The sequence below is a fragment of the Portunus trituberculatus genome, chromosome 50 (assembly GCF_017591435.1).
Source record: "Portunus trituberculatus isolate SZX2019 chromosome 50, ASM1759143v1, whole genome shotgun sequence".
Taxonomy (NCBI): Eukaryota; Metazoa; Arthropoda; class Malacostraca; order Decapoda; family Portunidae; genus Portunus; species Portunus trituberculatus.
The window spans coordinates 3,970,667-3,995,908 of record NC_059304.1 but is presented as its reverse complement, the minus strand read 5'-3'; the positions used below and the strand labels follow the sequence as shown (position 1 = coordinate 3,995,908).

General features: G+C 41.8%; 1 protein-coding gene across 3 annotated transcripts in view; it reads right to left on the bottom strand.

Moving 5' to 3' along the window:
* Positions 1–24,149, bottom strand: part of LOC123499993 (contactin-5-like) — a 73,757-nt gene extending 49,608 nt beyond the window's left edge. The window contains exons 1-3 of one of the 3 annotated variants that reach the window (XM_045248556.1): positions 24,014–24,149; positions 18,402–19,007; positions 16,431–16,879 (exon numbers count right to left, since the gene is read on the bottom strand). In XM_045248556.1, the coding sequence (XP_045104491.1) occupies positions 16,431–16,497 (67 nt within the window). In that variant the 5' untranslated portion in view covers positions 16,498–16,879; positions 18,402–19,007; positions 24,014–24,149. The remainder of the gene's footprint in view (positions 1–16,430; positions 16,880–18,401; positions 19,008–24,013) is intronic. The other 2 variants (XM_045248558.1, XM_045248557.1) reach the window with 2 other exon arrangements.
* Between the last annotated feature and the right edge of the window lie 1,093 nt (positions 24,150–25,242).

Below are 25,242 nucleotides of genomic sequence, written 5' to 3'. Positions count from 1 at the left end.
GACAATGTGGCGGCGCGAGGAGTGAGACTCATACCCGCTCGCCTCCCTGCCCTCACCTTGCCTCACCTGGCGGGACCTTTAATTAAATACAAGATCAAGGGAAACCAGGCCTCTTCACTCACATCACTCGCTGGCCAGAATCCTTTCCTGCTTCGGACTGGCGGCTCGCGGTGTGTGTGTGTGTGTGTGTGTGTGTGTGTGTGTGTGTGTGTGTGTGTGTGTGTGTGTGTGTGTGTGTGTGTGTGTGTTTAAGCGTTTCAGTGTCTTTTCGCTGTTTCTTTCTCTTTATTTTCCCTATAAGATCTATCGTTTCTCTTTTGTTTCGTTTCTACGTGTACTTTTTTTTCTTTCTGTATATTTCTTCGTTCTCTTCTCTCTCTCTCTCTCTCTCTCTCTCTCTCTCTCTCTCTCTCTCTCTCTCTCTCTCTCTCTCTCTCTCTCTCTCTCTCTCTCTCTCTCTCTCTCTCTCTCTCTCTCTCTCTCTCTCTCTCTCTCTCTCTCTCTCTCTCTCTCTCTCTCTCTCTCTCTCTCTCTCTCTCTCTCTCTCTCTCTCTCTCTCTCTCTCTCTCTCTCTCTCTCTCTCTCTCTCTCTCTCTCTCTCTCTCTCTCTCTCTCTCTCTCTCTCTCTCTCTCTCTCTCTCTCTCTCAGTCCCAAAAGTCATTGTGCGCGAAAGAACACTCCAGAAACTACAACCAAATTACAACTTTCTTTCATTCCCTATTACAAACACTCCTCTTATGAATTCCCACGGAGGCAAGGCAAGAACGGGAAGAAAGAAAGCTGTACAGGGATGGCTAGGAGAGAAGAGCTTTATGTCGGGGGCGTGAGTATCTGTTCCCGTCAGGAGTGTGTAAGTTATTTCTCGATTAATTAGTCTGCTTTTTCCGCACCACTTCGCGCACAGCACTAATTCATCATGCAGGATCAGGCGAGCTTGATTAATAATTCGCGTGCAAAATAAGAAACGCATTTGCATCGCTAGTAAACCATCCGAGAAATACTTAAAGACTAGGGGGCTCCTCTCATCTGACTGCGTGACTGCCTTCCTATACCTGTTCTCTCCTTCTTTCCTTCCTTCCTTCCTTCCTTCCTTCCATGTTATCTTTCGTATCATTGCCTTTATCCCTTTCCTATCTTTTATCTCAATGCTGCCATATGATTTTGCTGTTCCGTTGAATGTCAGTCAAACATTTAATCCATTAATCAGTCAGTATTTCTGTTCGTAAGCCAGTCATTCAGTCAGCCACTTTGTCCAGTTAGTCGATCGGTAAGTTTCTCCCTGCTGTCTCTTATCTTGCTTTCTTTATTCGTCTCTTTCTTTCCTCTCGTGTTCCTTCTCCATTCCATGACTTTCTTATTCTTTCCTCATCCTTTTCATACCTTCCCCTTTCTATTCACCGCTCTTATTTTCCATTCTTCTTTCCCCTTCCTTCTCCTCGTTCTTCCAACAAATCTCCCTTTGTGTTCTCTACGCCTTCCTTCCATCCTCTTCTTCCTTCACTCTCCTTCCCTTTTTCTTCTCTATCATTCCTCTCTTCGGTCTACTCCTCCTCAATTCCCTTACATTCCTCTTTCTGTGTGTCTGTCACTCCTTCCTTCCATCCTGCATCTCTTTCATTCCTACTTCTCTTTCATCTCTTTGTACACTACATTCTCTCTGCTTTACCCTCCTCTCTCTCGATGTTGTAAGACCCTTGTAGCCAGAGCAGTACTCCACCAGTTTGTTCATTGCCACACACACCTACGCCCCACGCCCCTGCCTTCCCCTACACCTGGCACAGTCCAATCAGTGCCGTACCTGGCCCGATGCACCGCCCTCAGGGATTTGTCTCTGTTTGAAAACCTGGTAATTATGATGGTGCATGGATATCGTGTTTTGTTTTTGTTTTTGTTTTTTTGTATGTGTATGCGTGTGTGTGAGGTTGTGTGTATAGTTTGTCCCTTTTTGTGTATAGTGCTTTGTTCTTTGTGTGTGTGTGTGTGTGTGTGTGTGTGTGTGTGTGTGTGTGTGTGTGTGTGTGTGTGTTTGTGTGCTTGTGTGCGTGCGTCCGTGCGTACGAGCATTATTGGATGTGATTTAACGATACGAACCCACAGAGAGACAGACACACACACACACACACACACACACACACACACACACACACACACCCATTACAGTGCGAGAACATAAAAACCAATCAGGTATACAAACCACACCAGCAACAATAACAACAACAACCGCAACCATCTCCTCTCAAAGGTTGTACTGGCATGGTAATTACATCCGACCTTTTATTCTAATCTCTCAGACACAACTGCTCAAAATTACAGACGGAGTAATAGGATTAATTTGTGTATCCTCCGTCACTCTACACAGCGCCAGGTAAAGGTAACGGCAGACTGGCAGGTATGGTCAGGAAAAAATATATACAACAGCTTGGAACGGTTAGAAATCAGACGGTAATGATTAATGGTGGATATTAACCATTCAGTACCGTGACACGTTTTCATACTTATTCTGCTTACTATTTGGCGATATTTTACAGCTTGAGAAACTTATGTGGGGATGAAAATAGTGAAGACTCTGGCCATTAATCTTCTGACCTCCGTTGACCCTTCCTAGTGTAAAATGAAATCGTCTTATCATACCAAAACTCGTGATAAAAATGCGCTCCAGTATTGAAGATATTAAAAAAGGTTAGGGTAATAATTATTGGTGATTTTATACAGCTTCAGTAACTTATGTGGGTATTAAAATAGTGAAGACTCTGGCCATTAATCTTCTGACCTCCATAGACCCTTCCTAATGTAAATAAAGTTGCCTTATCGTACCAAAAAATACTCGTGATAAGAATGCGTCCCAGTACTGAAGAGGTTAAAAAAATGTTAGAGGGAAAAGGAGGGAAAATGTGGACAAAAACTATCGTCGCCACTTCTGAAACCGTAACTTTCCTGTAACACTTCCGTATTTTTTCACTTTTTTTCTCTCTTGAGTTTCCCGAATTACATATGAAACGAACATTGGAACCTTTGGGAAGTTAGCTTTTTTTTTCAGATTGGTTTACCTTCACCAATGAAAAAAACGTGTTTATAAATGTGAACATAATTCTTTGATAATGTCGTCGTTTGCCAGCTTTACATGTGAAGGAGATAATGAATGGAAGAAGAGAACACGAAAAATGGAATACAAATAAATAGAACTCCATTCCTCTTCCCTAGAAAAGTTAAATGAGAAAGATTAAATTAATAAATAAACGAAATATTAACTTATATAGTTCTATAGGTGTCCTGTAATGATGTCCCTCTATTTAACAGTTCAGGTGACTGGGAGGAAGGAAGGAGGAAAGAAAAGCAGACACAGGCAAATAATTCAAGAGTAAACTAAAGAGTGATTATCATAAATTTAAAAACTCATCTACCGAAGTGAAATATTTAATAATCTGCAAATTAAGGGTTAGAGTTCTGGGGAAACGCGGGTTAACGTTAAAGGAGATGCGTGAATTGCAATGGTTAAAACACAATAATAGAGGCTGCCGCTGCATCACGTGGTGTGGTGATCTTAATGAACTGGAAAGAAAGAAAAGCTGGAATAATACTTGACCATTCCTGATTTATTCTTTTTTATTCATTGATTCATGTACTTAGTTGATTTATTGATTCATGTATTTATCCTGTTTTATTTGAGTGTTTTATGTATTCGATGTTTATCTTACTTTATCTTTTATTTACTTTGTTTGTTTATTTATTTCATTGATCTTATCTCTTAATGTTATCTTGTTACAATCTTTGGACGTGTTATTAACTCTTGTATAATTATGTCTGCCACACAAGACCACGTGCGCTTTTTTTTTTTTATGTAGAAAGGGAAAGCCGGCTAAGGGCCACATAAAGAGTGAAGTAAAAATAAAAAAATTAAAAAAAAACACTTAGAATGCCAGTCCCCGTACAGGTCCGAGAGAGTTAGCCAAAAGAAAGGGATAAATGTCTTGAAACCTCCCTCTTAAATGAAGCTCCAGAGTTTACCATGGAAAACGTATGACAGTCATAAATAAATAGAACGGAAAGGAGGAAAAAATGTACATAAAACTCACAATAAAAATTCATGACACGTACATTTAAAAGTGGCTAATATGTTAACGTGCGCTGTTGAGTCTTAATGAAATGGACGAAAAGGAAAAAAAAAAAAAACCTCAATTTCTCTTCACTGGTATTATTGTATTGAGATAGAATACTCATCATGTAAGTGGAAAGACAGGAGACACATGCAAACACACCTACATTCATACAGACAGTCAGCTTTTTGTTCACTCAGCTGTTGTGTTGTTATGGCCTTCCTTTGTCAACATTCAGGCCACTGTAAATAATCCTTACATTGACACACACACAGAGAGAGAGAGAGAGAGAGAGAGAGAGAGAGAGAGAGAGAGAGAGAGAGAGAGAGAGAGAGAGAGAGAGAGAGAGAGAGAGAGAGAGAGAGAGAGAGAGAGAGAGAGAGAGAGAGAGAGAGAGAGAGAGAGAGAGAGAGAGAGAGAAAGAGAGAGAGAGAGAGAGAGAGAGAGAGAGAGAGAGAGAGAGAGAGAGAGAGAGAGAGAGAGACTACACACACACACACACACACACACACACACACACACACACACACACACACACACACACAGAGAGAGAGAGAGAGAGAGAGAGAGAGAGAGAGAGAGAGAGAGAGAGAGAGAGAGAGAAACACAGACAGACACACACACACACACACACACACACACACACACACACACACACACACACACACACACACACACATACAGAGAGAGAGAGAGAGAGAGAGAGAGAGAGAGAGAGAGAGAGAGAGAGAGAGAGAGAGATTAATTTCGTGTATTCCAGATTGCAGATTATTTAAAAGCCTAAACCATAAAAGAATAATTGTCTAAAAACTCTAGAAGTAATTAAGTATAAGAAAAAAATAAAACCCAGCAATAAAAGGGCGAACATTTCCCCTGCCTACTTTCCAACACTTCACATCCTCATAACCACTTTCATCCACTTAACTTTATTGATAGGCCTCACTTTCCTACACTAACGGATTGAAATATCGCTCATGTTACCATTTCTGCTCAAATTAAACCAAGGAAAAGAGCCAGCAAAAAAAATATCCATCCTCAGACACTGTTGATAATGCAGGGATTACATGAACAAATAGATAGATGAAATAAAAAAAATAAAAAAAACTACCCACAACAGCACCTGGAAACTTCTCTCCTATTGCTAACGATGATGTAAACAATAACCAGACAAAACCTGACTTAACTAAACCTAATCTAACCATAATAAAACCGTGCCAGACAAAACACCCTGCAAAACTCCTCCCTCAGACACTGTTAATCAATACGATGATGAAAAATTTATACCCAATAGTCACAGCCTGCAGTGTCTTTAATTATGCAGGGATAGAGCGATGATTGGAGCAGGAGATTGAGACAGACAGTGAGTGGGAGACGATGGTGTGGCGGCGGTGCTTCTATCCCTTCTCCAGCGAGTATCCGGATGAAGGATGGATGATGAGTGGACTCGTGATGGACGGCGCAAGGGGTGGCGGGCAGGGGTGGCAGTGGAAGGCTGTGTATAGTGCTTTAGAATGAAGGGATGTGAGTGATTTGGTAGCTCTGATGCGGGATTGACAGTATTGAGGAGCTGTATTGAATGTCTGAGAAGGGAGAAATGAAGGGGTGTAGTCTTTTATTGATGTTTGTGGCTCGGGAAAGAAATGAAGACAGTATTTTTTTTTTTGTTGTTAATGGAGACGCGATTTGTATGATGAAATAGCTAGATACGATCATAAAGTTTAAAAAAAAAGATTACAGAGTATTAAAAATATAGTAATGGAAAGTAAAGAGCAAGAAAATATAATGTGTTTTATCTGTTTGTGTTTAGTATTGTATTGTATTGTAACCAAGATGTAATTGAGTAAGGAAAAAATATTACAAAATGATATCAGTATATACTTGTGAAACGACGAAAAAATATAATAAGTAGTTTTGTTCTTAAGGGAGACGAATGTAGAGTAAGCGATGAGTGAGAGCAAAGAAGAAAGAAAGGATATCGAGAAAAAGCAAAGAAAAATTAACATTAATCGATACTTGCGGTCTAAGGGAACGACAAAATATAAATGTCTTTTTTATGAAGGACAAGTACAGAGTAATCGAGATGTGAGAAGGAAGGAACAGTGAGTGCTTCAAAAGAAATAGAGAATTATACGAGCTAGTTTGTATTTGCAGTCGGTAATTACAGAGAATACTTAATAAGCTTTACTTTATGTGAAACACTAATATAGAATAAGCGAGTTGTGAGAAAGAAAGGAAGAAACAGCTTTGAGTGTTTCAGAAGAAGAAAATATGGGAAACTTAAATTTGATCCATACTTGAGACCCTTGAGACGACGAGACGTGATGGGTGTAAGATGCAAGACGATATGCAGTGAAGCAGTGAAGGACGGAGACGCTTTCGTGGATAAAGAAAGAAAGGAAAGAAGAAAGAAAGAAGCGCTCTCTTATATGGAGCAGTAAAGAGCAAGAATTATGAATGTGGTGCGTTAAGTGAATGGGTATTCACTTAGAGCACTTTAGGAGTGTCATTAAGTGTTGTTAAGTCTTGTGTGAGAGTAAAGAGGAGAGACGGGAGGGAAGTAGTGGCGGAGGGGAGGCAGGGGTGGTGGAGTACACAAAGGAAAGAGGAAAGGAAGGAGTTATGGTGTGAAGTATTATGAAGGAGGAGGTGAAGAAATGTTAAGGTGATCTTTGGCGTGTGTGGTTATGAGGCGGTGCTCTCTACTCGTGCTTTGTTCGAGGATGGCAGTATATATTAATCTTCTTCTTCTGCTGTTGCTTTTACTGCTGCTGCTGCTACTGCTGCTGCTGCTGCTGCTGCTGCTATTGCTGTTATTGCTACAGCTACTGCGACAGCTACTGCTACTACTTCTACTTCTACTTCTACTACTACTACTACTACTACTACTACTACTACTACTACTACTACTACTACTACTACTACTACTACTACTACTACTACTGGTGTTTATTCTTTGTTTTTTTGTTTTTTTGTTTACAAATTTTTTTAAGGTTCTTGATTTGTGTGATTGCATTACTATTACTGCAACAAGCACTAGTAACAGTTTATTGGTTTGCCTGTTCGCCTCACAAATCAAGAAGGTTTGAGTTCGAGTCATAAGCGTCTAGAGGCAGATGGGCACCTTATATCGTATGGTTCCTGTTCACCAGCAGCAAATAGGCAGGAGATAATAGCTAATGATTATGGTTTCGCTCTCCCGGTGTGTGAGGAGTGAATGGTCCTAGTCCAACCCAAACGATTGGTTGCCGTGATCGCTAAGCTGTTTTCGTAAATGAACGGATGTCTGGATGCCCACCAGACGACCTTGGGTGAATGACTGCCACCACCGAGCATATCCAACCTTTCCAAACTCCCACGCCCTGCTACCCAATGACTCGACACACGACCCACGATCCACAACCCACGCCAGCACGCGCACCTCTTCCTCATGTGTACCTTGAACAATACAACTCAATCAACACGGAGCCAACGACTGGCATGCATCGTTCACTTTCGATTTGGTAGAAAGAATAGCAGGAGATAGACAGGCGCCATATACCACTGACCAGCGAAAGGGCAGGAGTGGCGGGCGGCTGCTGGTGGGGTGACGCATGGCAGGCAGTAACGCGCTAAAAAGTCACGTACAGAAAAGGTCTTGGATGCTTTATTTAAACGTGACTTGCAAGGTAGCGTAAGGTGCCTGGATCTTCTCGTATGTAATGTCTGTGTGTGTGTGTGTGTGTGTGTGTGTGTGTGTGTGTGTGTGTGTGTGTGTGTGTGTGTGTGTGTGTGTGTGTGTGTGTGTGTGTGTGTGTGTGTGTGTGTGTGTGTGTGTGTGTGTGTGTCCGCTGCGTGACGTGACGTGAATCTTGCGTGACTGGTTTTCCGAGTGCAATCTTCCTTTCTTTCTTTTTTTCTTCTTTGATGGGAGTCATTCTTTCTTGTTTCCTTTCATTTATTTCAGTCTTTCCTTTGTTTTCTTTCTCTTTATTCTTTTAATTCTATTCCTCTGAGGTTCGATCTTTGTTTTCTTCTTTTTATTCTTTTGTTCTTTCAATTTCCTTCTTTTTAACCTTCTCTTCGTTTTCCTTCTTTTGTTTATCTCTTTCTTCTTCTTGTTTTCTTCTTCTTCTTCTTCTTCTTCTTCTTCTTCTTCTTCTTCTTCTTCTTCTTCTTCTTCTTCTTCTTCCTGTGAATTGCACACCCTGGTTCATGTCTTTCTTCCTTCAATCTAATTTTCTATTGTTTTTAATATTTTCTTTGTTCCACATTCTCCTTTCTCTTTGTCTTCTCCTTCTTCCTCCAAAGTGTGATTTTCTTTATTTTTTCAGTTCTTTTCTTTCTTTTCGTCTTCTTTTCCCTACTTTTTTTTTATCTTCCTTTGCCTCTTTGTCCTTATTTACCACCACCACCACCACCACCACCACCACCTCCTCCTCCTCCTCCTCCTCCTCCTCCTCCTCCTAACTGCGATTCTTCTATATTTCTTTCTCATATTTTTTATTGTCCCTCTTTGTGTCTCCCTTTCTTTGTCATGCTCTATTTCTTTATTTTTTTATATTTTCTTTGTGCCCACTTCTTTCTCTTCATCCTCTTTCTCTCCTTGTTCTTATCCTCCTCTTCCTTCTTCTGTTTCCTCTTGTTATAGTGTTCTTCTCTTTCTCTCCTCCTTTTTGTTTCTCACTTTTTATCATTCTTCCTGTTGGTCTTCTTCCTCGTTTCTCTCTTTGTTCTTATTTTCCTTCCTTCTTTACTTGTTTGTTATTGTGTCCTCCTCCTGCACTACCACCACCACCACTATCCACCACCACTACCTCCTCCTCCTCCTCCTCCTCCTCCTCCTCCTCCTCCTTCTTGCATTCCTCACACCACCACTTCCATTTCAACACCATCGTATGTACATCCTCCTCCTCCTCCTCCTCCTCCTCCTCCTCCTCCTCCTCCTCCTCCTCCTCCTCCTCCTCCTCCTCCTCCTCCTACTCTTCCTCCTTCTCCCCACCCCATGAGCCGATCCCATGTTCGAATCCCGGCCAGTCGGAAACCATTAAAGCGAAGCAGCCTCCTTTCAGCCTGCAGTTCGTGTTTACCCAGCGCAGAATAGGTACCGTGAGATTTGCGACCTTGCATTCACACACACACACACACACACACACACACGAAGAAGGCTACCACTACTACTTTACCTGTTTCCCCTACCCTTCCATCTTTATGTGTGTGTGTTGAGGAGTAGATGTGTGTGTGTGTGTGTGTGTGTGTGTGTGTGTGTGTGTGTGTGTGTGTGTGTGTGTTTGTGTGAGTGTGGATGGGCGGGTGAGTGGGTTAGTGTAGATATATGGCTGTAGGTTCTCTCTCTCTCTCTCTCTCTCTCTCTCTCTCTCTCTCTCTCTCTCTCTCTCTCTCTTGCAGACCATTTATGTCTCTTTTTTTTTTTTTAGTGCGTGAAATTGGAATTCATTACTGTCATTGTTTCATTAATCCGGAGAGAGAGAGAGAGAGAGAGAGAGAGAGAGAGAGAGAGAGAGAGAGAGAGAGAGAGAGAGAGACGAACAGACAGACAGAAAGACAGACAAATAAAGAAAAAAGTATATTCATCTCAAGAATAAGAAATAAATAAATGAAATGAAAACCGAAAAGAACAGAAAGTGAGAGAGAAGAAAAGTATCAACACAAAATGCAAGAAAATTTGATTCCTCGATGAAATAAAGACTGAGAAGAAACATGAAAGTGAATATTTCGAGTGTAACGTGCTTAGGAGACTAAAACGCGAGAGAGAGAGAGAGAGAGAGAGAGAGAGAGAGAGAGAGAGAGAGAGAGGACAGAGAAAAAGTTTGAAATGCATGAAAGGAGAAAGAAATAAAAAGAAAAGGGGGAAAGTTTGCAACACATTTAGATAAAACACATGACACTTAACCATTATAGGAGAGAGAGAGAGAGAGAGAGAGAGAGAGAGAGAGAGAGAGAGAGAGACACCATCGTAATACGCGTCTGGAGAGATTAGATTAAGCTCTTAACTCCACATAAGGGATGAGAGAAAAAAAATATATAACTAAGAGAAAACGGGAACTCGTTACACCCTTTTAGCGTAGAGAACGTAGTAACCATTCCTTTTCTTTCTTAGTCCGGAAAGAAAGAAAACGTGTCACGGGGAATTTGTGAAAAGAAGAAAGCTGTTGAAGAAACTAAAAAGGCGAAGAAAGCAAGGTGTAATCTGGCAATTCATTACACTAGCTCATTTAGAGAGAGAGAGAGAGAGAGAGAGAGAGAGAGAGAGAGAGAGAGAGAGAGAGAGAGAGAGAGAGAGAGAGAAAGGAAAGAAAATGTAAAATCTGCTAGTTTATTTTGTTACGTGAGAGAAAAAGAGAGAAATGAAAGTCAGTCGCGGCTCGAGACAGCTTAAGGAGAGAGAGAGAGAGAGAGAGAGAGAGAGAGAGAGAGAGAGAGAGAGTAATGAAGTACCCTGAGATCTAAGTACATAAGAAGGATTGAAGTGAAGATGCACTCTCCTCTTCCTCCTCCTCCTCCTCCTCCTCCTCCTCCTGTCCCTCTTCATCTTTTATTCTCTCCTCAGCGTGCACCTCTTTCGTCTTCTTCTTCATATTTGTCTTAGTTCATCCTTTCTCGTGATTCATCGTTTGTCATCTTTGCATATCATAACTCTCTCTCTCTCTCTCTCTCTCTCTCTCTCTCTCTCTCTCTCTCTCTCTCTCTCTCTCTCTCTCTCTCTCTCTCTCTCTCTCTCTCTCTCTCTCTCTCTCTCTCTCTCTCTCTCTACAGGAAGCCCATTATGGCGTTACTGAAGCGTAATTGAAAAAGCGCAGATGTACAAGTATAGAGAAATGATTGCCTGGGTACCTGAATGCTTACTACTCTTGGTCTGTTTTACCCTCGGATTAACATGGTAGCTTTGCATTTTCCCTTTCACTTCTTTAGTTCCTTTTTTTCGAGAGTAGCAATTTGGAAAGGTGGGCATTATTGGAGAGAGAGAGAGAGAGAGAGGGTACATATATATCGACGTACAGACATATAGACAAGTAAGATAGGGAGGACAGAAGACAGACAGACAGGCAGACAGGTAGGTGGAGAGCGTGGGGCGGGAGACGGTGTGGGAGGGAACGATAAATATGAAAACAGTGATATAAAAAAACTCAAGTGAAGTCATTGGCGATTCCCAGATTAATGTTTTGCGTGATTGTTGTTGTTATGTTCACGGCGCGAAGTTTAATGGATGCTTGCAAAACACTGTGATTGACGAATTCGTGGACACTGGGGCTTGTCTGTCTGTCTGTCTGTCTGTCTGTCTGTCTGTGTGTCTATCTGTCTGTTTATCTGTCCCTCTGCCTGTCTGTTTGCTTGTTTACCAGCTGATCTTTCCATATGCCTGCCTAAATACCTGTTAATGTGTTTGTCCATCTCTTTTACTTTGTTTCCCTTTATATCTTCGTGTACTTGTTTTGTCACCTTATTTTTGTTGTTGTCAGTTTCCTTTGCTTCCTTGCTTCATGTGTCTGTCCGTCTGCCTGTCTGTTTACTTGTTTACCTGCTTTTCTGTCCATCTGTCTTTCTAAATGTTTACCTGTTAATATATTTGTCCAAGTCTTTTATGTTGTTTCTACTTTTTTGTTGTCTTATTTTTCTGTCTGTTTCCTCTACTTCCTTTCTGCATCCGTCTGTCCATCTGTCTATTCACTTGTTTACCTATTTGTCGGCGAATCCGCAAATCGCCGCTACTCGCAAACGGATCGAGTAAGCGGAACATTTAAATACTTGATGTTGACTCGCTTGGTGTAGTGTCCATTTCACGTCACTCGCCTCGTCACTCGGAATGGGTTATGCGGGCGCGGGAATGTCCTCAGGTGTCCTCAGGTGGGTTAATTAACAGTACAAGCCTCCGCGGTGTGCTGTGAGGGGCCTTCAGGTGGCGGACTCACTAACGCACGACTACTGTGGCTCTGCGGGATGTGTGTGGCATGGTGTAGTGCGGTTGTGGTGTGTTGTGGTGTGGTGTGGTGTGTTTGGGTGTGATAGGGTGTAATTTAGTGTTGTGTTTTGGAGTAAATTGGTGTAGTGCGGTTGTGGTGTGTTGAGGTGTGATGCGGTGTGTTTGGGTGTGATAGGGTGTATATTAGTGTTGTGTTTTGTAGTAAATTGGTGTAGTGTTGTGGTGTGGTGTAGGATAGCTTAGTGTGGTGTGTTGTGGTGTGTGTGTGTGTTGTGTTTTGTAGTAGGTGAGTGCGCTTGTGTGTGGTAGCTTAGTGTGTGTGGTGTGAGAGCGTGTAAATTAGTGTTGTGTTTTGGAGTAAATTGGTGTAGTGCGATTGTGGTGTGGTGTAAGGTTGCTTGGTGTGGTGTGTTGTGGTGTGTTGTGGTGTGTTTTGGCACGAGAAGGTGTGAATTACTGCTGTCTTTTGGTGTGAATTGGTGTATTGTGGTGTAGTATGATGCCTCGGAAGGTGTTGTGAATGTATTATACTTTGGTGTGTTGTGGTATGCATGGTTTACTGTACTGTGCTCTGATGTGATGAGGAGAAATGAAATTAGATAACTAGAAGAATGTGATACGTCTGTTATTTCCAGGGAGTGAATAAAAAAAAGGTACACAATAAACGCATAAGAAAGGTTAGATACAGAACTGGATGAGGAAGTGACAAGTTTTACGTTGATAGTCTGAGAAAGAGTGAGGGCCGGAAGAGGAAGGCTGGGTAATGGTCTTTGCCCTGTTGTAGAATTATGGAAATTGATGATGATAACGATGATCTATAGGAAGAGGATGCGGTGAAGGACATCATCATCATAATTAGGGAGATTGCAATATTCCGTGTACCTTCAGTGAATCCGTCCCTGCCTTGTTATGTCTTAATTGGGTATTGTGATTGTTAATGGTGGTTATAGTATTAATGACGAGCACGGCACTGGAGGCGGTGATGGCGATGGCATTAGTAAAGAACATACGTAATAATTCAGTAGAAGATCAGGAAAGAGTATTAAAACCCTTTCTTTTTGGAATGTACCACAATTCTCTACACTAAAACCAATGTATGAAATTTGTATAAGCGTTCAGAAGCCAGAAAAGAGTTACAGGGATAGGTTTTCCAGTTTCTAGCCAATATAATGTTTAGATGTGGCTGTAAGACAAGAGGAAACGAAGGAATGATATTAGAATCCTTTCCTGGGATATACAACAATTCTCCACCGAAAAAACAATATATGGAATTTGTATAAGCGTTTAGAAGAAAGGAAAGAATTACAAGGATAAACTTTCTAATTTCTAACCAATATAATGTTAGAGATGGCTGTAGGACAAGAACAAAATGAGTAACAGTTGGCAGTAATTAAGGGAAGATGAGTCAAATGGCGGTGGAGAGGTTAATATATAAGTTGATAGTGATAGTGGTGATGGTGATTGTGATGATACTGATACTGGTGGAAAGTAATACACACAGTATCGCTCATTACGTTAATAGCAAGTGACACATGATCCTAACACCCAAAGGATCATTCTGGCACCTTTGGCAGAGGAACCTGTTTGTGGCGAGACGAAGAGAAAGCAGTCACAGAGAAGAGAGGATTGAGACAGAGTAAAATAAATCCAATGTGAGTGTTAGAGTAAAAAATGATAATAGTAAATAAATAAATAACTACCAACGAGAAGAGAAAGATTGTAAAGGAGAAAGTAAGAATGCGTGTCTGCGTCCCTAAACTGGTGACTGTAAGAAAGGGCGATGGTGATGTCGTGATGGTGATGGCAGTCATAATACCGGTGATAGGGCGGCGCCTCGTAACGGCAGGACCCAGAAACGCGACGGAGGTCAGGCCGGCCCAGGTGTCGCTAACAGCCCATAAAACTAATTCGCACCTGGCCCGGAAAGGTAATCAGTGGCTTCGATACCACCATTAACTCGCCAAAAAATGCAGCGGTAGTTACTCGCAGTGAGGCTCAGGGTTCATTAGGCGTCACGGCGCGGGTGTGGCTTTAATGGCGTAGGCTCAATTTGGTTAGTTTTTTTATGTTTTTTTTTTACTTCTAGTTTACCTATTCTGTGTTTTCTAGTTTTCTCTTTCCTTTCTCTCTTTTGTACAATTTATTTTTCATTCATTTAACATTTTTCTTCTTTCCTGCTTTATTCTTTTTTTTTATGTTTATTTTTCAACTCTGTTTTCTTTGCCTACCTTTCTCCACCTATTTATTTTTTTTTTAGATATTTTATTCTCTTTTCGTTTTCTTTTCTTTTCATCTTGATAACGTAACGACTTTTGCTTTTGCTTTTTTTCTTTTTGCTTTCCCGTCACAAAAAAATAAATATTGTATACACTTTTATACTGAAAAAAAACGAAACACGAACTTAATCCTGAAGAAACACACCCCTCTCCTCTTACACGCACACACACACACACACACACACACACACACACACACACACACACACACACACACACACACACACACACACACACACACACACACACACACACTCAAGATTTCCCCAACAGTCTTTTACCAACACACTCAAAACCTTTCCTTACACATCCACTAACCCACACATACTCTAACCCCCGCATAACACACGCACACACGCACACACACACGCACACACACAGACTAATAAGAGCCGCGCACAGCAATGGATGGCATCACAACCTTATGGTAATCCGGAACATAACTCCTGCCGCTGCCAAGAATTAATACGACCTAAACAAAACAAAATACCCAGCTGTAAAAATGGGAGGGTAGCCTTCCTATAGATTATGAGACTTAATCGCTTTTGGGTTCTATGGGAGTTAGGCGCTTCATATATCTGCCTTATGTTGTGAAGCGCGAGAGTAGAGGAGTGGGATAAGGAGGAGGAAGAGGAGAGGAAGAGGAAGAGGAAGAGGAGCTTTTCAGTAAGTGTGGTGGTCTTTTAGTGATCAATATTTGTGCTTTGAAGTTATGCTCTCTCTCTCTCTCTCTCTCTCTCTCTCTCTCTCTCTCTCTCTCTCTCTCTCTCTCTCTCTCTCTAAGCTTAAATAACCTTAAATTACTTTCCCTCTTCTTTTCCTAGCCTCTATAGTGTGTTTGATGTTATATTAAGAGAGAGAGAGAGAGAGAGAGAGAGAGAGAGAGAGAGAGAGAGAGAGAGAATATATGTTTCTCTTTTTATCTTAAAACCATACTCATCATCCTTATCATTATCATCATCATCATCATTTTGTCATTATTTTTGCCACTTTCTTCTATATTTTTCTTCTCCTTTCTTCGTGTAGGTAAATATTTAGTTTATTTTCCTCACTTTTCTCTAAATATTTTCTTGACTTATTTTTCTTTATCAACATTTCTCATCTTAAATCTCGCTCATTCAATTTCATTTGTCTTATTTCTTTTATTTTCGCATATTTTTACTTTATTAACTCGTTCGTCTGTTGAGAATTGGTGTATCTGCGTTCCCTTTTGTTTGTTTATTTGTTGGTTTGTATGTTTGTTTGTTTGTTTTTTTGGCGTGAGTTTTAACGGTGCCGTAAATAAATAATGTTATTCAAAATGGCGTCATTTACATAATGTTAAGATGAAGTGTGTCATTTGCATACATTGTGACGAGGCATAAAAACACACTGAATGGATGGGGGCTACAGAGAGAGAGAGAGAGAGAGAGAGAGAGAGAGAGAGAGAGAGAGAGAGAGAGAGAGAGAGAGAGAGAGAGAGAGAGAGAGAGAGAGAGAGAGAGAGAGACGCTACACACACACACACACACACACACACACACACACACACACACACACACACACACACACACACACACACACACACACAGGCAGAAAAAAGACAGAAATGGAAAGAAAACACAATCACACGGACAACACAACCAGTTACAGGCAACAACCATCACAACGACAGCCAACAATGCAAACTCGGAGTGAAGCAAAGTAAAGGAAGAGAAAGAAAATGAAAGGATAGAACAGATAACTAAAATGAAAATGTCATTCAAATATCAGTAAGGAAGAAGAATAGAAGCCTCTCACCTTTTCACTCACTCACTCACTCACTCACTCACTCACTCAGTCACTCACGCCTCTGCCTCCCTTCATGCTTCTCTTCTCTCTCTTTCCATCCATCCACTCTTCCTGTCATTCATCTATTTATCCACTTATTCATCCATTTATCCTTCCTTTCCTCCATTTCAATTCATCACTTACTTAACTTAATATCTTCCTCTTACTTAACACTCAGTAACTCATTATTTATCTTCCTTCCCTCCATTACGCACCTAATATTTGCCTCTACTCCTTTATTAACTTATCTTTTGTCTCCACTACTTCCTCTCCCTCTCCTTCCCCCCCTCCATCCATCCATTCATCTATCACTCACTCACTCCCTCACTCACCTCCAGTCGGTCCCTGCAGCGCCACCAGTAGGAGCCAGAGGAAGGCGTGCCACAGTGTCGGGGCCATGGTGGTGGTGGTGGTGGTGGTGGTGGTGGTCCCCGCGCTGCTCAGGGACCGCAGGACAGGTGTTCCGCGGGGTCCTCCTGTGCGTGTGTGGCGACGCCGTGGTGAGGTAATCTTCTGTCGTCTTCGTTTTCTCTTTTGCCGTTGGTTCGTCGTTTTCTTTATATTTTTTTCTTTCTCTCTTATTTTGTCTTTTGTGGATGGGTTTTTTTATCTTTCCTTTATTTTTTCAAGTATTTGTGATTGTTTTTTTGGTTTTCCAGAGTTTTTTTTTTTGTGTGTGGTTTCGTATGTGGCTTCAAGATTGTTGTTATTGTTGTTGTTGTTGTTGTTGTTGTTATTGTTCTCGTCAACTTTTGCTGTTATAATATTTTGCTTTATCTGTCTAATAATTGTTTTCTCTAAATATATTGTTTTCCGATCATATTTGTTAAAGAAAAAAATTCAGCGTGTATGTTTAGCTGTGTGTGTGTGTGTGTGTGTGTGTGTGTGTGTGTGTGTGTGTGTGTGTGTGTGTCAGTGTACGTGCGTGCGTGCGTGGTGGTGCTAACGTGCCACTTTAAAGCCTGTTCCGAAGTCCTGCACCTGTAACTGTTCTGCTAAAATGTTCTGTCCGGTAAAGGTTTTCCAGAACTTCTTCAACACACTCACATACACCCTGCTATTTCAGCCTCATGTCCAGCTCACTCACTCGGAACAGCGCCGTCTCTCTCTCTCTCTCTCTCTCTCTCTCTCTCTCTCTCTCTCTCTCTCTCTCTCTCTCTCTCTCTCTCTCTCTCTCTCTCTCTCTCTCTCTCTCTCTCTCTCTCTCTCTCTCTCTCTCTCTCTCTCTCTCTCTCTCTCTCTCTCTCTCTCTCTCTCTCTCTCTCTCTCTCTCTCTCTCTCTCTCTCTCTCTCTCTCTCTCTCTCTCTCTCTCTCTCTCTCTCTCTCTCTCTCTCTCTCTCTCTCTCTCTCTCTCTCTCTCTCTCTCTCTCTCTCTCTCTCTCTCTCTCTCTCTCTCTCTCTCTCTCTCTCTCTCTCTCTCTCTCTCTCTCTCTCTCTCTCTCTCTCTCTCTCTCTCTCTCTCTCTCTCTCTCTCTACTACTAACCTGCCTAACTTCCTCCTTGCCCTTTATATATATATACGTGTGTCAGAATATATGTACGTCCGTAGGTATGTGTATGAACGAGTGTGTGTCCCAGCTGTCTCTACCGTTCCTCTCTTACATCAAATCGTGAATCAGTGTTCCACTTGTGTTCGGCCGTTCCGTGGAGGCATATCGCAGGAGGCAGCACTTTCCCTTGTTGGCTCAGCACGTCACCACCAGCCCTGTGTGTGTGCGTGTGTGTGCGTGTGTGTGCGCGTCTGCAGTGCCGGACAAATATTACACATGGCTGTCAGGTGCTCTGGGTCAAGTCCTGATTGCCCTGGTCGCTGCAGCCTTCATTCGTCTCTGTGTGTGTGTGTGTGTGTGTGTGTGTGTGTGTGTGTGTGTGTGTGTGTGGTTGGTTATTTCTTCCTTTCTCAGTATTGCAGTTTTTTTTTTTGTTAGCTGGTTCACTTATTTTCCTATCTCTCTCTCTCTCTCTCTCTCTCTCTCTCTCTCTCTCTCTCTCTCTCTCTCTCTCTCTCTCTCTCTCTCTCTCTCTCTCTCTCTCTCTCTCTCTCTCTCTCTCTCTCTCTCTCTCTCTCTCTCTCTCTCTCTCTCTCTCTCTCTCTCTCTCTCTCTCTCTCTCTTCACTTTTTCAATTCGTAGCTATTCATTGTTAGTGTTTATTACAATTGGGTTTTTTGCTAGTTATATATTTTTTCTCTTCTCCCAAATCCATTCTCCATTCTCTTTATTCTTTCTTATCGTTTATTTATAGTATTGTTTTTGTTATATTCTTTTTTTGTCTTTCTATTATCCAATATCTCTCTTCTTACCTGTTTTCTGTTGACTTACACACCTTGTTTATTTATTATATGTTATTCTCCTTTCTTTCGCCTTGCATTCCATTTCTTCTCTTCATTCGATTTTTCTCTTACTTATTCCTGCTTTCACCTTTCCTTTCCTCTTTTCACCTTTTCTTTTATCTTCAGCCTTTTTTTCTTCTCTTTGAACTAAATTGCCTTTTGTTTTCAGCAAGAGACCTATACTTGTCTTGTCCTTTATTCACTCAATCTCTCTTATTATTAAGTGTTGTCATCTTAGTCTTTTTCCTTTTATCTACACTGCTGCTATTAGTAAAAAGTCATCCTTCGTCTTTTCCTCATAGTGTCCTTCATTGTCCTCATCATCAGTAGCATTAATGGTAGTGTTTCTGTTGTTTTCTTCCTTCACAGTGTCTATATTAATAGTTTCGTCTCTTTTCCTTTGTTTAGTTTCCTTATCAGTAGTAGCAGTGTCACCTTATTCCCTTTCTTAAAATACTGTCTCTATTTGTACTGTTTTTCTCCGTCTCCTCACGTCATTGCTATTCCCACACGTCCACACTCCCTCTCTCGCACACTCGGCGCCTTAGTAATAATCCTTCCTGCGTAGTAGTAATCCTGCAGCAGATGAGAGGGGAAGGGAGGCTCGTGAATGAAAAGAATTGTAATGCTAATAACAAAGCGAACGTCGTCTCTCTCTCTCTCTCTCTCTCTCTCTCCTCCCTCGCCTTCTCCTTCTATTCCTCGTCCTCCTCCTTCATCATCGCCGTCTCCTATTTATTCTCCTCTCATTGCTTCTTTTTCTCGGCGCTTGTGGAGACTAATAGTGTATTTTAGAGGATTAATGTTGGCACTTGGAGTATATTTATTCATTCATTTTACTGCATACACGTTTCCTTTTTTTCCCTCCTTTTTTTTTTTTTTTTTTACTCGTTTTTCGTATGTTTTTTTTTTCTCTCTCTCTCTCTCGTTCTTCTCTTACGCGGAAATGTTGGAAATGCTGTGATATATATTTATTTTTGCGCCTTTAATTTACAGGCATGGATTTGTTCTTACCTGGTGCTCTCTCTCTCTCTCTCTCTCTCTCTCTCTCTCTCTCTCTCTCTCTCTCTCTCTCTCTCTCTCTCTCTCTCTCTCTCTCTCTCTCTCTCTCTCTCTCTCTCTCTCTCTCTCTCTCTCTCTCTCTCTCTCTCTCTCTCTCTCTCTGTTTCTTCCTTTCTTACCTAATCTCTCCTCTCTTCCTTCCCATCTCCTTTCTCTTTTTCTCTTTCCTTTCAATTATTCTCCAACCTCCTTCTACTCCTCTTCCTCCCCTTCTTCCTCCTCCTCCTCCTCCTCCTCCTCCTCCTCCTCCTCCTCCTCCTCCTCCTCCTCCTCCTCCCCCTACTGCTCGCCACGTGTTTGAGTTCGCATTTTTCACATTAAGATACCGGATCTCATAAGTTTTTGTCACGGCTTGAAGGAAACGAAATGAAGAAAAGAAAAGTAGCGCAATGAAAAAAGAAAAGAAGAAGAATGGGTTAAGGTGAGTGAGTGAGTGAATTTGATAAAGAGTTGGTAGCAGGTGTATGTATTAAGTTTCTGTGTGCGTGTGTGTGTGTGTGTGTGTGTGTGTGTGTGTGTGTGTGTGTGTGTGTGTGTGTGTGTGTGTGTGTGTGTGTGTGTGTGTGTAGGAGAGGCATAAACACTTCCTTCATTTGCATGCTGAGTTGAGTGGGCGGTCCAAAAGTTATCGGCACGGAACAAAGTAAGCGCACACACACACACACACACACACACACACACACACACACACACACACACACACACACACACACACACACAGGGACATGTCAGGTGAGTTATTATAGTAGTTATTACTGTAGGAATTTGAGTGTGGATGAGGTGAAGAGGGCTAGTGGTGGTAGTGGTGGTGGTGGTGGTGGTGGTGATTAAGGTGAAGATGATGGTGATGAGGAGAAGGAGAAGGAGGTCGAGCAGGAAGAGGTGCAGGTGGTGGAGGATAGCGATAGTTGTAATGGTGTGATTGTGATGGTAATGGTGATGGCAGTGAGGATAGTGGTGGTTTTGGTGTTGCTTCTGCTGCGGTAGTGTTGGTGATGACAGTTGTTGTGATGTTGATAAGGAGGAAAAAAACTAGTTATGCCTCTAAGGTCAGCAGGGAACAATAACAAAAACAACAACAAGCTTTAGAAACAACAACAACACCAATAACAACGACAAAAATAAACAAGGAAAACAACAACAACAATAATCCCATTTCCAACATCCGGCGCTTGGTCGTCCACTCTCGACAAAACGAAACTAAAATGAAACGAAAAACGAGAAAAAAAAAGAAGAGGAAAAAAAGAAACAGACAGAAAAAAGAGAGAAAAAGAAAACACTAGGAAGAGTTCACTCCGAAATGGACCAGACATTCAGACCAGCCATACATTCTCTCTCTCTCTCTCTCTCTCTCTCTCTCTCTCTCTCTCTCTCTCTCTCTCTCTCTCTCTCTCTCTCTCTCTCTCTCTCTCTCTCTCTCTCTCTCTCTCTCTCTCTCTCTCTCTCTCTCTCTCTCTCTCTCTCTCTCTCTCTCTCTCTCTCTCTCTGACACAGCCATGCACCAAACAATCACATATGCTGGCCGGCACCGAGATGGCCTCACAGACCACTCTCTGGCCTCAGTAACCTTGTTTTATGAAAATAGAGGAAGTGGAAACCCTACTCTCCTCCTCTTCCTCCTTCTCCTCCTCCTCCTCCTCCTCCTCCTCCTCCTCTTCCTCCTCCTGTATCGTAAAGGCACATAAGATTCCTCCTACTTTTTCTCTTCCTCCTCTTCCTTCTCTCTCTTTTTTCTCTCTCTGCCCTCTTTCTCTTCTATACTGCTTTTCTTTTCTTTTTTCTCTTTCTTCATCATTCCTTGTTTACATAATGATGATGGGATGCTGCTGCTGGTAATGATGATGGTAATGATGATGATGATGATGATGATGATGATGATGATGATGATGATAGTGATATGTATATACGTATGCATGTATTCATGTATGTGTGAAGTATGTGTATGTATGTATAAAAAGAAGACTAGGAATAATTTGGGCTAGAAAGTCATTACACACACACACACACACACACACACACACACACACAGAGAGAGAGAGAGAGAGAGAGAGAGAGAGAGAGAGAGAGAGAGAGAGAGAGAGAGAGTGAGAGAGAGAATCTAGAAAAAAAAAAAAAAATCTGAAAAATAATCATGATAAATTCAGTGAGAAAATAAAAGATATTGAAATTCACGTGACGTTTTTCACACTTTTCTTTTTATTACCTAGAATCTCTCTCTCTCTCTCTCTCTCTCTCTCTCTCTCTCTCTCTCTCTCTCTCTCTCTCTCTCTCTCTCTCTCTCTCTCTCTCTCTCTCTCTCTCTCTCTCTCTCTCTCTCTCTCTCTCTCTCTCTCTCTCTCTCTCTCTCTCTCTCTCTCTCTCTCTCTCTCTCTCTCTCTCTCTCTCTCTCTCTCTCATCTTGAACTCTCAATCTCATCCTCCTTGGTCCTTCCCTCCTTCCTTCCCTCCCCTCATCCTCCCCTCACCTTCCCCTCACCCTCCCTTCCCTGACCTCCCCTTTCCCAACATCGAATCAAGCAAGACCTTCACCTCCCCCTCTCCTCTTCCTCTTCTTCTTCCTCCTCCTCCTCTTCCTCCTCGTCCTCCTCCTCCTCCTTCCTCTCATCTTCTGCCGCATTTCTTCCTCTCTCCTCACTCTCTTCCTCTCTTCCTCTCTCTTCCCGATCCCTCTCCCTCTCCTGTCTTTTCCTCACTCTCCATTTCTATATATATAAGAGATTTCTGCCATAAGAAATAGAACCAGAGAAAGTCCTTGAAAGTTTTATTTGATTTGTAGCATTTCCTCTGTCCGTGTGTGTGTGTGTGTGTGTGTGTGTGTGTGTGTGTGTGTGTGTGTGTGTGTTAGTTTTTCCATTCTTTCGTGTAGCTCCTGTGTGTTGATTTTCGTGGACGAAGGAACAAACAGACAGAGCCTTTTGATACATAGGAACACACACACACACACACACACACACACACAGTTGTCTTATCAGTGTGAATAGCTCTCCCCTCCCTGATAACACCGTCGCACGTAAACATTTCCAGCGTGCACCGAGCCATTAGAAGCGGGAATTATGTCTCTATTCAGCGGCGTTATGCATAAACTTTCTCGTGTCGCTGCGCCACTAATGCCAACCTTATCATTTCCTTCCTTATGTATTCCCTCACCCTTTATTTCCATTCCCTACGTGTTCATTCTAGAGACCCTTTATTATATCCCTTCCCTCGTCACCTTTACCCTTCATTTTCCTCCCTTTCCTATTCTTCTATTTCTTTTATTTTCCCTTCGTTGTGTATTCTCTTCTTTTTTCTTCCTTATGTATCCTCGCTACCTTCATTTTTTTCTCTTCTATCTATTCATCTTATCTTTTCCTTCCTATTTACCTCTAGTCTTCATTCTCCTTCCTATCTATCACTCTACCTTTTGTTTTCTTTCTTTTTGCATTACTGTAACTCTCTTTCTCCTTTCTCACGTATTGCCCTCACCACGCGTAGGTTCGAATCCCACCAAGTACAACCTTTGTCGAGTGGTTTGAAGTTACGTACATGTCACCATGATACCCTTGTTCTAGGTGATTACACCAAAGATGCGCTTGGGCGGTGATATGGGTCCTTATATGGGTACCACTATAATAAGATTGCCTGCGCCTTTAATGGGTAAAAGCTTAACACTGCTTCCAGAACTCTTCAAATTATCTACAGGCGTTATAGGCCAGGACATAAAAACCTTGACCTTCTTTCCTTCTTTACCTCAAACGTGCCATAAATTCTGGGTTTTCATTTTTCTTTATCATATTCTTTTATTTATTTATTATTCCTTTTTACTTTTTCCTATTCATCTGTTAAGTGATCTAATTCTTTGTTTATATCCCTGCCTTGAATTTGTTTTCCATCTTCATCTCTTCATTTTCATATCCTGCTTTATTTATTTTCTAACTCCTTGATTTTCCCTCCCATTTCATCCCTTATGGCCCTCACATGTCACTCAACTCTTAATTTCCTGCCTAGGTTATTTCCATATCCCTTAATTTCTTTCCCAAATCACCTGCTATTTCCCTCACCTCTCACTGAACCTCTTAATTTCCTCTCATCCACCTTGATTTGCTTCTCCTCCTCGCCTTCCATGCCTCTCATCTGCCATCAACCTCATAATTTCCTTCATCACTAATTTGAAAAACCTTAATTTTCCTTCCTTGTTTACCTTTTTGCACCTTACTTGCACACCTGCCTTTGCCTGTCCCTGTCTCTGTGCTCGTCTGTCTCCTCTTCTATTCTTTCCCGTCCACGAGATATTTGCTTTCAATCAGGACGTATGTTTGCCTTCACTTTGTTGTATGTACTAATTATACAGCGCATTGACAGGAGCAGCGGGTGATTGTCTCTTGTTTCAGTGAATGCCTCGACTCACAGAGATGCGTTGCGCTCTCTCACTCTCTCCATCTCTCTCCCAGTCTCTCATTGTCACTAATAACAGTATAATCTCTTTATCAACTATTTCCTCTTCCACGTTTAAAGATTAGATTAATTCCTTATCTTCTTACAACTATCAAAGACTCGGAAATCGGTAGCCAGGGGTGTGCTTTCAATATTTCAGAACGCTATGTTTCTCGACGGATCCTGACAGGTGTCCACTGCGGCGGCGAAGGATGCAGTGCGCACACCCTTCCTCCACCACTGCCCGAGTCACACTGAGGCTGGCGGCGGCGGGCTGACGGCGGCTGAGGCATGGAGGTGGACCGGCGGCTGAGATCCAACGCAAGTCGATTCCTAATTAGTACAAATTTTTCGCGAGTCGTCTGAGGATGCGGACATGCCGAACATTTTTGCTAAACCTCACTAATTTGCGTTTCTTTCGTACGTAGCCCCGTGTGTGTGTGTGTGTGTGTGTGTGTGTGTGTGTGTGTGTGTGTGTGTGTGTGTGTTTTAGGGTTGTTATTTTTGTTCCTTTGTTTACGTAGGTTCGTGTGTGAATGTGTTTTTTTCATCATCTCACCTGAGAATCTCCCAAAAATAATAAATGAATAGATAAATGGCCGAGGGAATGTCTGTATGTCTGTTAGTACCTTCGTCCTTTGATATCTTAATCCTTATCCTTACAATGAAGAATGCAGTGAAATAGAAAAGAAGATTACTTAAGATTTGTGTTATAATATGTATCAGTATGTTCTGACAAGAAGGTGAGTATCAAGTATATGTGTCCTTACCCTCGTCCTCACATGTGTTTATATCCCCATAATAAAGAATGCAGGGAAGTGGAGAAGGTTACTTGAGAAAGGTCATTAGAGGAGAAAAGGGCAGTGCTCCTCGCAGGCAGAATGGTGACAGTTGGGTGGCAGGGAGTTGGCATTAAGAGTCTGCTAATGGCGCGGAGGAAACAAAACTTGGCTCGCCACCTCCCGAGAGTTGGCGAAGAGGAGGAGGAGGAAGAGGAAAAGTAAGCACTCTATAGTCTTATACTCAGGTGCTCCCCTCTTGCTCTCAGGTAATTTGCTCGAGTATATGAAGTGTTACAGGATCTCCAGCCGTGTGTGTGTGTGTGTGTGTGTGTGTGTGTGTGTGTGTGTGTGTGTGTGTGTGTGTGTGTGTGTGTGTGTAATAATAATAATAATAATAATAATAATAATATACGGTTTATTAATTTGGCAGTGCAACAAAAAAATTTACACTGAAAATGTACAGGGGGGGGAACATTAAAACAATGAAATGCTTAACCTTACTATTGATATAACTTAACCTAGAATTTACTTATTTATTTATTTATTTATTTATG